The sequence below is a fragment of the Pseudopipra pipra genome, chromosome 3 (assembly GCF_036250125.1).
Source record: "Pseudopipra pipra isolate bDixPip1 chromosome 3, bDixPip1.hap1, whole genome shotgun sequence".
In the NCBI taxonomy this organism is placed as follows: domain Eukaryota; kingdom Metazoa; phylum Chordata; class Aves; order Passeriformes; family Pipridae; genus Pseudopipra; species Pseudopipra pipra.
Genome location: NC_087551.1, coordinates 35,413,829 through 35,430,590, shown reverse-complemented (window position 1 = coordinate 35,430,590; position 16,762 = coordinate 35,413,829). Strand labels below are relative to the sequence as shown.

Genomic DNA, 16,762 nt, shown 5'->3' with positions numbered 1-16,762 from the left:
TCTAGAGACAAGAGATTTTGCATTACTCAGAATAAAGTAATTTCATCCCCACAGACTAATTTCAAGTCATGTTTTGCAACCATCTATTGAAAAGGCCATGTGGCTGCAGTGTGGGTTCTGATGCTCCAAAAAATCTCACAGCTTTAAGGTGCACTACACTGGATCCTGAAATTCATTTTTCATTCACAGGCTTTTCATTGGCTAGTTTCAAGGGGTAATTTTGGAAAGCTCTTCACTGAAGTAGGAAGGCAAAAGGTCATTTATACAAGGGATTTTAAACATTTCACCATGAACATAAGACTTTGGGCAGTTTTTGAGAGTGGATCAGATGTTAAGTTGGCACACTGAACTCAATCCAAGGAAATAGCAACTGCAAATCATGGTGACTGATACCATTTCAAAGCCAAGCTTCCTTTGATGCAGAGGAGAACATTTTTCCTGCGGGAGTAAGGGGACAATTACAAACGTAAAATGGCAAAGCCCTACCCCAACAACCAAAGTGATATTCAAAAGTACTGGGAGGCTCTGTGTGCAGGAATCAAACAGAACAACCCCCACCCCTATTTCAGCACTTGAAATGTCAATTCAAAATTCCCAAGTAAAGTCTACAGCAACATGCAGAACCCCTCAGACACAGCAATGAGCCCCTGGACTGGGAAACAGGGAGAGCAAGAGCTAGGTCTAAAAATGCGAGGGCAAACTTGGCATTTCTGAAGGCTCTGAGAAAGGAGAACTGCACTGGAGTACATGTGCAGTTCAAAGAACAACATTGAATCAAAGCTACTCAAGTCATGATCTTTAAAATAAATAACAAATATAGCCAGACAAATATAGTCAGGATGAACTGTGGAACGCTGAGTTGGAGCAGCTACACTTAACTTGCTCCACTCCATGAGGGGCTTGTGTTCTTGAACTTGGCTGCAAGCAAGAGGTGGCTCCCAGTGGCTGTAGAAGCATTCACTGTCCCGCAGAGGGATGCTTCCTCCCGCTTCTGCTGATTTAAACACAAAGCCGTGGAAGACCCACTGTTCCATTTCAATATCAAAAACATTATATTGAAGAATTAAGAATTCAGTAGATAGTACTTGGAAAGAACTTTTTAGACAGTATTTACAGAAAAAATCTATAAAGCTCCTTTGTGAACATGAGAACAGAAAAACAACGGAGTATTTTAATCAACATTTTTGCACATTTAACATTTCTCTAAAATGCCAAAATTTTAAAATGAGAATCACGTCCCTGTCTGGGTTTACTGCACCAGAAGTGTGGCTAAAGCTCAGTGATTCTACGCATAGAAGAAATTGCCACAAAAGGGAAGAGGACTGTGAATATTCAATATTGTCTAAACTGAAAATTCTTTGTCCCAACACACTATACTCAAATGTATATTTAAGTGAGAATAAAATGTAGTAAAGTTAAAACAACAGATTTGAGTGAAGATCTATTCAGGAGATTATCTGCTTTTCCTCCTGACACATCTTAAACTAACCAGGAAGTTGACTCCTTCCAAGCTCACCTAAAGGGCAAAAAAAATCTGAGTTCTTTGAAGTCAGGTATTTTCTGCTTTCAAACAAACATGGTTTTTACAACAAATCCTTCTAGGTTAGAGCAGATTCCACAAAGCTTTAAATTTCTGAGTGAGCTTCTGAACTGTCATGCTGGTTATTACTAGTAGGCACAGAAATTCCCATTTTAATTAGAAACTTTATTTTGAAATAGATTACACAGTTTACATGTGAAGTGCTTTCAATATAAGATATTTCATAACATTGTGTTGAGCAAAATGGCTGACCAGTTTCCTTGAAGCTCTTCCAGTTATGTTTTTTTTTTTTTTCATTAAAACTATCTTACAGAATCAAGATGCAACTTAGGCATCTGTATTCAGAAGCTAATTACTATGTTTACCTTAGGGAGAAAATTAAATCTTCTAATTAACTATGTGCTTCAATGATGTTAAGCATTTGGCATAAGACTGAAAGAAACCCGACCCCCAATTAAACTTCAATTCACCAAAGACGTTTAAAAAAAATTCTTCCTGATCAAACTACTTTGTTAATAAGGCACAGTCAGACAAATATTTATAAAGACTGTCTACTAATTCAGTTTTACATGTACAGCCTTCTCACTGGTCTGTCAAAAGTAATCTCAAAGTTGTTTTCCCTGTCTGCTGCTGAGATGTTTCAAGAACAAGGCAGAGCAATAAGGCAACTAAAAGAACCAGCATGCAAAGGAGTTTGGCATTTGGGATGGATTCTGAACATTTTCAAAGTAGTTCATTTTATAAATGGAGCATTCACCTGCTATTATTAAAATGGTGGCCAACTCTGATAAGAAAAAAGAAGTGGTGCAAGCAGAGGGTATTTAAATAGGAATAAACAGGACGTCTGGTATGCTTTCAGCTAAGATCCCACAGGCAGCAATTCCCACAACTTTCAGAGATAACCTAAATTGAATTCTGAAATTCCCCTCTGCCGCTCAGAAAAGCTGAATGTACTACGTTTCTTGACAGCAGGTGAAATATCAGGGAATGAAATCTCCATTTAGATAATGAGCCAATACTGCATCCTACTTTGCATTTCTTATTAGAACAAAAGGAAGTCTTCAGGAATGACAAGTGAAATAATTACATCATTTTTTTGGCTGGAAGAAAGTTCAAGAACCTTTAAGATGTGATAATGTTTAAAAAAAATAAAACTATTTCTATCCACAGTCAAAGAATGAAAAATAAAAATGAAAGATAAAAAGAGAAGTCTGACCTTCCCCTCCCAAATAATCTTTGCAGAATAATTGCTTAAGCTTAGCACTGTATGGTTTCTGTGGCCTCTGAATGCCAGATAGATAATCTAAGAATTATCATTTTCAAGCTACTGTTTGTTTTCAATTTTAAGTAATTCCAAACAAAAATACTGCATCTATTTCACTTCAGTAATCAAACTTAGCATAAAAATCATTAAAAGTATTTCTGATACAAATTTGTATCACATACTAAAAGATATTACTACATAGATAATTGTGAAAAAAATTAAGACCATACAAAAAGTTTTTCAAATTCTTTTGCTGAACTCATAGCGCAGGTTTAAGATAAAAAAAAATCTGTAAATGAAGTAGTCAAGAAATGTTGAATACAAAATACATTCTAAAGTATTTTACAGAATGGCTGAATTATCAAGCACAAGAACTGAGGATAAAGAATGTTAATGACAAGCAGCCACATACAGAACACAAAACAATAAGTTTAAATCAGACTATTTTGGTTTGTGTAGCCCTTTATTAGCAACTAAAATAGAAGATATCTGTTGTACATCACGGGTAGTAACTGACTATACTGGAGTTTTATTATATTCTAATACAGGATAATTTATAAATGCGTTGTTTTCCTTTTTTTTTTTCTTTTATTAAAAAGCTTCCACCCCCTTTTTCCGTTTACAACTTGCAAAACTATTCTGAAAGCAGAGTATATGTGCACAGGTCTGCAAAGAGTGCAAATTTAGGATATGGTAAATGCTTTATATGTTGTATTTGTAAGGACAGTCTACCACCATGCCTTCACAGCCATTATCTCTTCCCCAAAAAACAAAAAAGAAAAAAAAAGGCAAAAAAAAAAAGCACAAAAAGTTCTTATACCAGCCTTCCTTCCATTGTCCTAAACAAGAAAGCATTTTTAAATGAGTTGAAACTAAGGAAGGACTACACCTACTAGAAAAGAACAGAGTTCTATTAGTTTGAGGTTTCAGTATACCCAAAGACCAGGGACTGTATCTTTGTAAGGGCTAGGCTGGGACCCCGTATACAGAGTGTGTGCAGGTGCCATCCCTGAGCATTCAGTGGTTCAGTGGACCATAAGTGCTCCAGCTGCATAACTCACTGAGCTGTCTTGCCAGTTTCGACACTGGCTTGACTGAGCGTAATTCAAAAACGAAAAGCTCATATTCATTCCATTCTTCTGGAGCTCGTTGATAGCCTAAAGAGAGGGGGGGAAATAAAAAGGGGCCATTAAAAAATGGTATCAGTGAAATTACAACATTTTCTAGTTCTCAGTCCTTTCCCCCTGTTTTGGAGGTCCTCATAAGCTCATAATATAAGCACCTCCCCGTAATTTGTGGACCTAACAATTTGTGTGCGTTTTCGTTCAGTGACGCTCCCCCCACTACATTATATACACTCATGCAGTTCTTTGAAGCAATATTATCAACCTTTCATAATAGGTCCCTTAGAAACAATGCTTTCAGTTCCATGGGGAGTTGATACAGAGATGTAATAGAGAAAACCCCAACACTATTAACACTTTTTAGATTGTATTTCTTCCATTAATGAAAAATAATGTACAAGGATAATTTATTAAAGTGTGACAATTGGCAAAAGTGAATAAACAGAATTTAGCTCTGATCCACTGCAAAACTAATCATTATCTGAAGGTAAGAGTTGGCTATATTTGCAGAGTTGTCACAGTACTGAATTTTGCATCCTCAGTATTGATATTGCTCATACAAGCTTCACTTCAAAAGGTTCCTCTGTATGTTCTTCATACAGACTACATTCCCAGTGAATTTTTAAAAAGTTAACATGCTTCCTGTTTCAGATTTGATTTAGAGTAAAAATAAGTGAGATTCAATCAGCAATATGACAAATCTGCAGCACTCCAGCAGTGCTGTAAAGTAGCCGTGGACCAAATTTAGACAACTAAGTTAAGCCAGGTTTATGCCTGCACTGCATCACCAAAGCAGAATACAGTAAATAGAAAGTACCAGTTAATCTGAATTCTAATTGCTGTTAATTTATGAGTTAATGGTGCACTGCACTAATACTTACAGAGGCAATCTCTCACCATATTTGCAAAAGTCAAAAACGTTGCCAGAAATCACAAGGCACTCACAATAGCTAGCTAACAGCAATACAGAATAAATATATACATGTTTGTAAGTACTGGTTTGAAGAGTAAGTATGTACTTTTTCAGGGAGACAGATTTATTTGTTCATTTTTTTAAGGCCAAGAGAAAGTGAATTATTGCATTTCATTGAAATTCAAAAGGAATGTGGTGTACCTCATCTCCCCTAGGGAACTGAAAACTCTCAGCCCTTTTAAGAGCTTACATCTGTCTATATGCAAGACACGGAAATTGGAGACCAAACTGAGAACATTTGGAAAAATAAATTAATTCAAGGTTTGTCATTTTAAAACTAAGGAATGCTGCAGCAATACTGTGTTTTACATTACAATGTAAGCATTTTTCTAAAAGTTACATTCTTCAACAAATCAAAAGTTACTTACATTTAATAACACTCCAATAGGATGTCTTCCACATATTGTATTATGGTATTTCTTCAAGTAATTGCTAAAAGATACAGGATCTAGCTGCTCTATAATGCTCATACCCTGAAAAAGAATTGTTAGCAATAATTACGTAACACATTCATAAGCAGATGTTTATATATCACCTATTTATTACAACAGAACAGTTCAGAAGGAAAAACCCTTTACTTTGTACCAAGGATATCAAGGAAACCTCAGCATGTGAGCTCTAGCTTGCAGTCATCTTGTTTCCATCCCTTGCCAAAATAAGAGTGCAGGAGCTCTTCCAAAGCTGTCCATGATCCACAGATCTGTGAAGCTATCTTTGCAGATACCAGTGAAGCTCATGCTAAAAGAGCTCATTCCGCAGACTAGCTGATCCCCACTCTCCAAGGGTATCCTACTTCCATAGGATTTGGTATAGCTACAACCAGACAAATTTACTACAAGGGCAAAGCAGGAAGAAGTCATGCCTTCATCTCCTCTCCCTGGTAACAGAGCAAGCTCAGGGCCAACCAGTTGCCTGGGACTCCTGTGGGTCCAAAAACCCTGGATAAACTATCAGTAAGCACACATGCAGTTCACACACAGAGCAAATGTAATGTATCCTAGACACATCAGGCATGCAAGGCAATTGTTCTGGGCATGGGCTGGCCATCTGCTCAGAACATAAAAAAGCAGATCCAGAACATCTCTAAAGTACTATGAAGTTGTTGCACCACAAAAATGTAAGAGCCAGGAGATGATGCTTCCACTTTACATGAGAAAGTCACATATATACATCCTTTTCTCCATCCACAGCAAGACCCATGATCCCATGGAGTCACACTAAGAATATCAGCACATGTGTGGAAAACAAAACCTTCCACATACACAAACATCTGCATTCTTAAAAGCAAAAAGAATCCTACAACTCCAGATACAGCCTACTCTTACGCCATCCCACAGAGCAGAACAAACATAATGAAAGTAGTTTAAAGCAAGTCTGAATCAATTATTGTTTGGGTTACATCATGGCTTTGCTATTTTGCCTGTATTAGACTCCATCCTCTTACTTTTTTCCTTCCTCTGAAAATGATGAATTCCCTTCACCAGGTAAATGAGCTCCAGACACTCAGTAATTCAGTAAGACACATAGTTGTGCTGCTTCTGCTGGTAAAAGAGGAAGGTTTTCCTTAGAGACTGGAAAAAAACACACACTTCGCATGGGAACAATGGGAGGTTGATATCAGAAAGGGAGTTAATTTTGCCTAAGATTTCTGCAATTTTCCCAGCCCCTGTCCCTACTTTTGGGAAAATGTGGGTGATAAAAGAAGAAACCACAGTGCAGGAAGCAGTCAGTCTGAAGTCTCTACCTCAAGAGCAAAACCTTCCAAACACTCTGCAAGGGCGTTGGCTGATCTGGCAGATACACTAATTATTTAGACTGGATCACAGCTTACAATGGAGGAGCTGGAGATTCCCATGAGAGTCAGGGAGAATTACAAAACAGCAACCATAACCACCACCTTTGTGTACTTTTAAATAGAAACAGATGCAAGATGAATTCATAGAGAAATAAATTTTATGGAAAAACAAAACCAAATTATGCTGACCAACTGTTGGCAAGAGCTCATGGAGAGAGTGTTTGGACCCCTGGCTGGTAATTACAGCAGTTAATCACTCCAGGTCTACAGAACATGAGTGCCAAAAAACTAACAGTAGGTATTCACTAACTAGCAGTGATCACATAGACACCATTACATTTCTAGAATTTACAAAGCATGTCTTTGAACTACCCATTTACTCGTAAATCGGACGTGTCAATACATACGTTCTGCTAAAGAAAGCAGAACCCAACCTGACTACATACTCAAGTGAAACTAAACATGCATAAGGTGCTTACTCGGATACTGAATAGTTCATGAAAATAAATTTTATCTCTTTGTAAATCCTTTCACAACCTTTTCAAAAAATGAAAATGGCTGCTCAATTGAGAGACTTGTTTTATAGTTGTAAGTCACTGGAACATACTGGGCAGAAGCATTTGAGCATTTGTCTCAAATGAATGGACATGGGTTTATGAGAATGCCTAGTAAGCCTATTTCAGTGCACTATTCAGCACTGCAAAACATTTAGAGCTATGCAGTTCATCCCAGAAAATGCTAACAGAGTTCCATACATTACAGACTGGAGAAAATCCATAGGAAATGGGTATTAACAAATATCCTATAAGCAGTCAGTTGTACTGAACTTTTCAATCTTTTGGATTTAAAAATTGTTGTGGCAGAGAAGCAAAGACTACCAAGCTCATTTCTCAGCCTAAAATGGTGTTGAGGAACAAAGGAAACATTTTTGTCAGGTTGTGTTTTATTTTTCTAAAAAGCAAAATTATGAAGCTACTAATTTTTAGTACTTGTAACAACTCAGCCAGGCATGGCTTAGAACAGAGTTAAAACACGTGACAAAACGCACATGATAAAAATGCAAACACAGTTCTGCAGTTTATCACACGGTTATTAAGGCATCGCATAGCAATTGCATACCTCAGTTACCCAGACACTGTTAATAGCATCTACAATATCATAGCACAGTGCACTTAATATGATTAAAACCAGTTACATTTCTAAATATCATCCCTTAACAGGATCAAGCATCTACATGCTTACACCCAAACCAACACACACAAAACCTCCACCAACCTACAGGCTTATTTCACACTATACTCCACTAATCCTCTGGCTGGTTAAATTAAAGCTTGTTATAAGTCACTTCAGCTGCTTCTTCACACTTAAAAATATAAACTAGTAGCCCTCTAATGGAAGTAGAAACAAACTTGGTCTTAATGCCATCCAGTCCAACCGTCTTTGCATGTGTAGTCACTCAGACTGGAAGATAAACAACCAACGGGAAAATTACTGGCTGGGCACAGCAGAAACACCAGGGATCTGGGAACCCAGGTAGAGAGTCATTGTCTTGCATTATGCTCAGGTTAAGAAGCCTTCCCAGGCTGGAGCACTGTGGAAGGTCCTGGCATACTGCAGCAGCGCTGCAGAAGCCACCGGAATTCAGCAGTTAATTTAGAGCTACCTGAGAAGCCACCAGTGCTGAGCATGGCTCCTGCACAACCACTGCTGGCTGTTCCTGCACAGCTCTCCTCAGTGACTGCACTGTCAGCATTCAGGGTAACAGAATCCTCCCATTGACTCACGTGAGGCATAACATTTCCCATATAAATAATATGCTCATATAAAATGAGCAATCTGGCAGTGAAGATTGAAGAGAGCCGTCTGCATTTTCTGGGTAGTCATAATCAAGAATAATTACTCTTCAACAACATCTTACAAAATACTCCCCCCCTGCCTTTTATCTAAAAAGATGGTACTTAGCAGGTTATGCTGTACAAACTATTGTACACGAGCGGCTCAATAATAACTCTTCGTTTGAGGATTCTTCCCTAAGGTACCCCCCTATTAACCATGAAGTTTATTTACTTCTTGTACTGTCACTTCACAGAGTGCATTGTGGTGACAGTGCTCATATCAACAATTACCATGGAGAAACTGATGTCTGCCTAGTAATATTTACTACTCTGTATTTTTTCATGCTGGAGTCTAATGGCTCTAAGTTAGAATCACAGCAAATAAAATTTCTCACCATGGTTACCAGCTTAGTAAAACTTCAATACCCAAAGTGTTCAGCAGTTTTTATGCACTAGGTGGGAAAATCATTATGCATCTATATGCAAGGTTCAGTCAAATAAGGAAGAGACCACTATCCTTCCACAAGGGCATTTCCAAGGCAAACTGATTTCGTCTTAACCCAGAATGCTTTCCTGCTTACAAAGTGCTCAGCCGACTGCTTTCCTAGCTAGGTCCAATAAAATTAAGCCAATTTTAGTACTATAAAAACACTTTTTCAAACAGTAGACATGATTTTCCATGTCACAAAAAATGTAATTTCCTTTTGGTTGAATAACTACCAAAAGAAAGAGTTGGTGCAGCAATGCCTTTCCTAAAAGTAATTAAATGCCAAAGTCCAGTCTTGAAGCTTTCACCCCAGAAATTAACAAAGGGAAACTAATGTTTGCTAATGCACCGTAATCTGCTCTCCTGCAAAAACATTCAGAGCTGCAAATTCTGGGATTCTGTAGAAAACCACTTGTATTGATAGAGAAAGCCCTCAACTGACTACAAGAATTATTAAAAATGGGATAAACAGAATGAAGGCAAGTTATTTACTGTTCCTATTCCAGCGATGAGTAGTGGAAAACCAAACATTAATATGGATAAACAGAGGAAAAAACTTAAAGAGATCCCTCCAGCAGATAGGATTTATTCCTTCAAGACAAGGAAAAAATTAATATGCCAGGAACAACAACAGTTCTCTCTTCCAACAGATTCTACAGAAATTACATAAATGATGCAAGCAGTTGTAAAATAAATTTTAAGATTATGTATTTCCAAAAGAATTACTTTTATTCTATGCCTTAAGTATAGTCTTGAACATTAACCTTTTTTTAATTTAAAACAAATCCTTGGCTCCTGTGATTGCAAAGGAAACACAACATAATTGGCATCATAACCTTTTTGTATTTAGCATTCCTCTCAGCCTTTCACCAAACACAGAATGAAGTATGGTCTACTTCTCTTTCCCACCACGTATTACAGAGTAAGGGCCAAGGGGAACACTACTACCAAGTATGGTGGTGACTCATTTTCCTGATCAGCGCAATCCCCTACAGCCTTTCCTCCTCAAAATGGATGTTGCTGAAACCATTAGCACAATCACAATGCTGTTTCCACACGCAGGTATCACAGCTATCAAACCTGAACTGCCACAATACTCCATGCATGATTCTCACCGACTCTCAAAAGCATAAGAGGGTATGCGGACAGGAATTATGTGACACTAGGGCATTTCAGGTAGGTGAACATGCATTTATTCTCATAAATTACTCTTACTAGATTATACCCGCAATATAATTGTGTGCAGTCAGTAAAATGGAGGATACTAACTAAAAACGACAGCTAAGTTCTTATTGTGCTAAACAAAGGAAAATGATACATTCAATAAAATAGCTAATCTATAATATTTTTTTAGAGAAATTTCTGAAGTGTTCAAAGAAATGTAATGTACAGGAGAAATTTGTTAGTTAGTTCCACCAAATCTGAAAACTTACCATTTTATCTAGGTGCTCAATGGATCTATAAATTTCTCCTTGGGATTCATCATAGTAACTGTAACGGAACCTCTGACCTTGAAACAAAAATCATGTATAAAATAAAAAAGGGAAAAATTGTAGCTAAAACACTCCCTAGTACTTACTAAATATTTGAAAGTATAATATTAGTAAACTAGTAATCTTCATTTATTTTATACGTTTTAGGTCCACTGAGAAAATTCTAGGGCTATCATCAAGTAGCAGCCCAGAAACAAAGTAAAAAAAAAATACAGGATGGGTAGCTATATTCCTAAAGAGAAACCTACTACGTAGAACTGACACTGCAGTATCATTTATTAATTGCCTGTTATTGCCTTGGAATCCAATTCTATAAATTAAAAAGTAAAGCAACATTTCATTTCTCTATCCTTCTTGGCCAAGTAAACCATGGAGTCAGGCTACTTCTGCTTGCACAACAATACCCACAGTAAATGAAGGTTAAAAGAAAAAATTTATGATAATTCAATGAACAGTTCTAGATGGTTCATTAGCCACAACAGAACCCAGGTCATGATATATACTTCCACCTACTCCACAATTCAAAGATGAGTAAAATATGCACTTAATTATGTAAGTTGACCAAAGATGACAAAGAAAAAAAGAAAGAAGGTCTTTTGTGTAACATATCTTTCTGAAGCAGTCCCTTTTCCAGCTACTATCACACTTAAAAGAAAAATAAAGTGTTAACGGAGGACAGAAGTCAAGGCTTCTGGAGTCTTTTTAGCTCTGCCACCAAGATGAACTGGGATAGCTCTGGTGAGCTGGCATAAATATTCCATCTGCTATCTTACCCAGCAGTAAAACATACAAAACTTATTTCCATCAGAGGAATGTGGCCATGTCCAGTGAATTTTTAGCTAATTAGTTCTGCAAGTTGTTTGAGGTGCTTAGAAGAAGAGTAAAAAGAGCAAGCAACTTCAGACAATTATTACATTGCAACAGTAAAGAGATGCATATAAACCCACAACACCTTCACCATTTATTTCCCCCACTATACTGAAAACACATTATCACATCAATTTTTTTCACCTATCATTCCAGATTTTAAAAAATCCTTTTATTAACCTTACAAAGGCATTTAAGTTTCAAAAATACACGTACAAGAAGTTAAAATGTTCAGTGTTTAAAAAATACATTATTTGAAAATAACTACAAAAGATTCAACATACCATTATCATGAAGAGATATGAAACTTACCCCAATGGCAAAAGTCAGAAGAAACCACAAAGAGGTTACTAGGATCAGCTAGGTATTTACTGAAGAGTTTTCCAAATTCCTGCTCTTTTGACTCACTCAGTGCTCCGACCAACACAGGAATAATAGTAAACTCATCCTTATGGCTTATAAGCAAAAGAAAAAAGGTTGTAGTTCAAGTAACATCTGAAGATTTTTCAGGGCTTGCTAACTGAAAGTGCAGAATGTTTTAAAGGGTCACTATTGATTTGAAGATAGTAATTTGGTAAGGTCATACTAGGATGTTGTTTTAGAACCTCGAAGTACTTAAAACTTCAGAAAACAACACACACCCCCAAATGCAGTATTTAACTTTCCTGCAAAGTGAAAACACCAGGCAAACAAAAAGAAAAGACACAGTGAAATCAGTAGTGAAATAAGAATTAGATTCAGCTTGTATAGATACTGCATGTTGGGTAATTCTCCAAAGTATATGAAACGTATATGAAAATGCTCAAGGTAAGTACCCAGGTGTACACTGATATTCCAGGGAAAATTTAAAATACAATGGAAGAAATAATAAAAATAAAAAGATGTGACCTGTACATGTGGGAACAACCCCCAACACAAATTGACAATTTTTCTCTAATGCTGACAATTTTTATTTCTAATACAGATCTGAAACAGCAGGTGTAAAGAGAACCCTGATTTCAAAATTAGTACTAAAGTTCTAAGTACTAAAGTACTTAAGTACTAAACTTAAAATCCCACAGAAAACACCTATTGGTATTCGAACGTCTTGCAAAGATGCCTTGCAAAAAATGGGGGGGAGGACGGGGGAGGAAACTGGCTATTGAGAAAGAGTTAATGTAGACATGCTTTCATGAATCTATTTTAAATCAATGTAAACCTGTCTATAAGAGGTGTTATAACTTCATCATTCAGGTGTTTGCTCTGCTCACTGTTTCTATTACAGCAACTTATCCTAGTCTCTGACCCTCTCCTTACCAAAATTTTTACTGGAGTGTGGGGGAGTGTAAGCATTATATACCATATAAGGTAGTCTATGCCATAAAATCCATTATTACTTCCTACTGCACTTAATATGTAGTTCAAACATTTAATGCACATAATGCTCATTCTTGTAGAAGTAATTAGCCCGAGTACCTTTCCATGGCTTTAGCAGTATAAGGCAAATGCATTTCAATACTGTGTTCATCTTCATCTGTCTGTAGGGACATACGCTCAAACATTCCAGTCTTCCACAATTCTCCATAAACTGAAATGAATTAAAAGATTAATTTTTACTACTTTATGTTTCTGAAAACTGCTACAAGTGAAAAAGCAAGCTACAGTGCATCTTTATAAGAACACGCCCACTAGAACAAACTACTTGCCTAAGGCTGTCATCACAAACCACTTGTTTCTAAATAAATTCAGGATTAAAATGATATTCAAGTAATTAAGATACAAATGTAATTGATTCAGTTTACAAAATAAGTATGTTAAATCAGTGAACTTGTTAGTATATTGAGAAAAATCTTGTATCATAACTGAAAATCCAAGTAATACAAATAAAACATGTTTGAAAATATACATAAATTTGCCCAGTCATTGAATTCTTATTTTCACAAACAGCACCATCATATATTAAAAAAAATTGATCAGTGAAGCCATTGCTGGATGTGTTACTATTTAACACAATTTATTATTGACCGAATCACGAAATCTAGAGACAGCCAAAACTGGTTAAGTAATCCACATTTGCAAGTTATCTTTTCTATTCTCAAGTGTGCTTGAGAGTATTCGGAGTCATTTCTACATTTTGAAAATTATCCACTGCACAAAAAATTTGAGGTAGGGCTGTGCCTCCTTCTTTAGTCCTTTCATAAAGGAGTTCTACAAAACCCAAAACATTTCTTACCTAAGGAAATTTCTGCAGGCACTATGTAGAAAGCCTGAATTATCTTGCTTAATCACAGTTACGATGAAACACAATATATCTGCGCTAATTAGCCCTTCTGAAAAAGATACTGTATTACACAGGTATACCTTGAAATGCATAAAAGTCAAAATATCAAATTTATCTTCATTGCACCTTTAAGCTTACTTCCAAAGACTGGTATTTCATGGACTAATGATTTTTAAGTTCTGCAGGTACTTTGCAAGTTAAAAAGTCACACGCAATAATGCATGATCCTCTGTTATTCCTCTATCAGAAATCAAACTCGAACCAACTGAAGTACCTTGTTCCAGCCAGAATACTTCATAGAATAATGGAGAAGGTGCTTAGTGAGATATTCTTTGACAGTAACACTTTTTAATTTTTAAAGCTCTTTTAAAGATCACTTGTCAAGAGGCACACACTCAAAATGGAAAAGATAAGCAAAAATTGAGAATTCTTTACTTGTCAGGAGCAAGAGAGATATTATGGTTATAACACGACAATGCCTGCCACAGCCAGGATCTTTCAGAAGTTAGCTTTGGTTGCAGTAAAACCTGATTTGCACTTGTGTGCCACTTAAAGCAAGGAAGTGCTCAACAAGCAAGTCCTCAGCACTGTAGTACCACAGTTAATACTCAAGCCTCAGCAGTCTTCAAGATGTAAGCTTTTTCATGCACTTACTCTTTTGGTCAATTCGGAGATCATACAGAGGTGTCCTGTAAATGTCCACACTGGAAAGTGCACATCGGGAGAGGGGCACGTGATGGGAAGGCCCAAGAATGAAAATTTTTCGGCTGCAACAATTAACACAAAAGCCCACAGTTTAGATAAATGCAATTGTAGAGAGACCTAGCTTAGAGCAACAAGTTTAATAAAAACATAGAAAGCAATACTTTCTCAAGGCTACAACTGTTTTACTCTGCTGTCTGTAAGACCACAAAACAATCCATGGCTCAACCTTGCTCAGTATCTCAGAAATTATCATGAGATCAGTTCAATAATGCTTCCTGTAGCCTTAAATCTCTTAAGCAGGTTATATATCACAGGGCACTCAACAGCTAGAAATCTGTCTAACTGGATTCATTTGGAGGCTGAATGATGTCATACAGCCCCTCACAACAGATTTTTTGAATTCTCTCCTTGGATCAACAGAACCTTCAGCTACACATCATTACACACCACCTTCAACAACTAGAGGAATGTGACCTCAAATGATTATGGGTTTATCATCTATTCAGAGCTTTTCACTTATTTAGTTGATTTGTCTCAGTTCAGATTACACCAAATTAAAGTAATTCTCAAATGCTGTTTTTATCTATCTGTTGCATCAACAACAGGGACTTGGACCTGCACATTCATAGCTTTAGCTGATACTGCAACCTTTCACACGTCATCATGATGTTATTTCATCAAGTCCTCAGTTCCTGGCTCTTGATTAGATGCTTAGGGTCTCCTGCCACAGGACTTACAAGAAAAAAGAAACAAAAAATATAGGAAATTCAGCTTTTCCCATTCAGGATATCATCTTTTTTCTGGTACTGAACTAAAAGGGTGGGAAACATGTAAAGTTGTGGAGTTGTTTTTTTTCCTTTACACATGGAGTGCTATTAGCAAGGTATACTACAATACTATAACTTTCTGCAAAGCTAATGCAAAGAAAATATCCAAACATGCAATAATTCAGCTCAAAGATGAATTCTAAACATTCCATGTGGTAAAACAGCAAATGATCCATAAAGTTCAATTGACTCCATGTCACTGAATGTGGGGAATGCAACTTGTTCTGGAAATTTTAGAGGAACTAGGTTTCTCTAAAACTTATGTCTCACCATAAATTATTTTCACATAGTTTACAACAGTTTAGAAAGAATTAAACCCATTGGCTTTGAAGCATATTACAACATGTTATCTCAGGAAAAACTGATAAACCTAGCCAGTTTTTATTTAGCATTGCAAAACACATACTTTGAGTAAATACTGAAGGTGCATGAAATTTTTGCCATCAAAAAAAAAAATTGCAGTAAGCAGAACATAACAAGAATTATATTCCTTTAACCTAAAATAACTGGATTCATATTTTCAGATGCAGGCACAGACTACAGTAGCATGCTGGGAGGTTTTTTAATTTTTCTTATTTTAAACTTGTTAGAAACAAAAGTCCACCTAAAATTATTGGAATGAGTAACTGTCACTGACTTAAAATATTATATAAACACATGAGTCACTTTCTCCATAGAAGAAGAGAAACCTGGTAGTATTCAGCCCATAATCCTGCACTGAAAAACTAATGCAGAATCATGGTCAAATATTTTAACAGACTTAAAAAACAACCAAAACCTCCCAATGACAACCAAAAAAACCAAAATCAACCCAAAAACTCCAACCCCCCTCCCCCCAAAAAAAAAACAGCTTGGGCTTTTATAAAAGCAGTGGGATGTCAGTAATATACTGTTATTACCTGCAAAAAGGACATCTTTAAGCCCTCCCTTGTTATAGTTACCAGTAATTTCAACAAATTTTTGAAAATACTGCTTTACATTTTCTATTTCAACAATACTATATTTTTTTATTCTGTAACATCCAATTTGAACATGTATGATGTTAAAACCAAAGGGACCCATAAAAGTCTAAAAAAAAGTACAAAATTAAAACCCGAGTACTTCAAGGTGTAAGAATGTAAAAAGAACATTCAGCTTATCAGAGAATTGCAATGGCATTGTCTCCTGCTTTGCAAAGAAAAACTCATACTTACGTGATATTAGGATCCACTTGTTTGTAAGCATGGGCTGCACAAGATCCACAATACGTGTATCCTGCGTGGCTGCAAATCAAGGTGTACAAAATGTTAACAGTGTTAAATATTGCTTAACATCTTAAATATGTTGATATTGCTATTAAATATTAATATCTTGAATATTTTTTGTCCCCAGTAAGCTAGATATAGTAAGAGTGATCTAAAAGCCAACTCCTGAAAAAGCAGGAGAGCACGGCTGTAGTATTGATCACAAAAGTGATAGAAGAACTATCAGTGACCTTAAAGAACGATCAATGGCCATTTGACAGTAAATAAATGTCCAAAACACAGCCCCTTCCATCACTCTTAAAAGACACTGGTGTGCAGAGTGCACAACTGCACATTATCAGAAGCTCA

The 16,762-nt window shown here is 36.4% G+C and overlaps 1 protein-coding gene across 2 annotated transcripts in view; it reads right to left on the bottom strand.

Annotated features, from left to right (window-relative positions):
• Positions 1-3,248: 3,248 nt before the first annotated feature.
• MEMO1 (mediator of cell motility 1) overlaps positions 3,249-16,762 on the bottom strand; it is a 28,074-nt gene continuing 14,560 nt past the window's right edge. The window contains exons 3-9 of one of the 2 annotated variants that reach the window (XM_064648618.1): positions 16,364-16,432; positions 14,293-14,405; positions 12,834-12,945; positions 11,691-11,833; positions 10,452-10,528; positions 5,270-5,374; positions 3,249-3,961 (exon numbers count right to left, since the gene is read on the bottom strand). In XM_064648618.1, coding sequence (XP_064504688.1) covers positions 3,830-3,961; positions 5,270-5,374; positions 10,452-10,528; positions 11,691-11,833; positions 12,834-12,945; positions 14,293-14,405; positions 16,364-16,432 — 751 coding nt within the window. In that variant the 3' untranslated portion in view covers positions 3,249-3,829. Of the gene's footprint in view, positions 3,962-5,269; positions 5,375-10,451; positions 10,529-11,690; positions 11,834-12,833; positions 12,946-14,292; positions 14,406-16,363; positions 16,433-16,762 lie in introns of those variants that run through there. The other variant, XM_064648619.1, reaches the window with a different exon arrangement.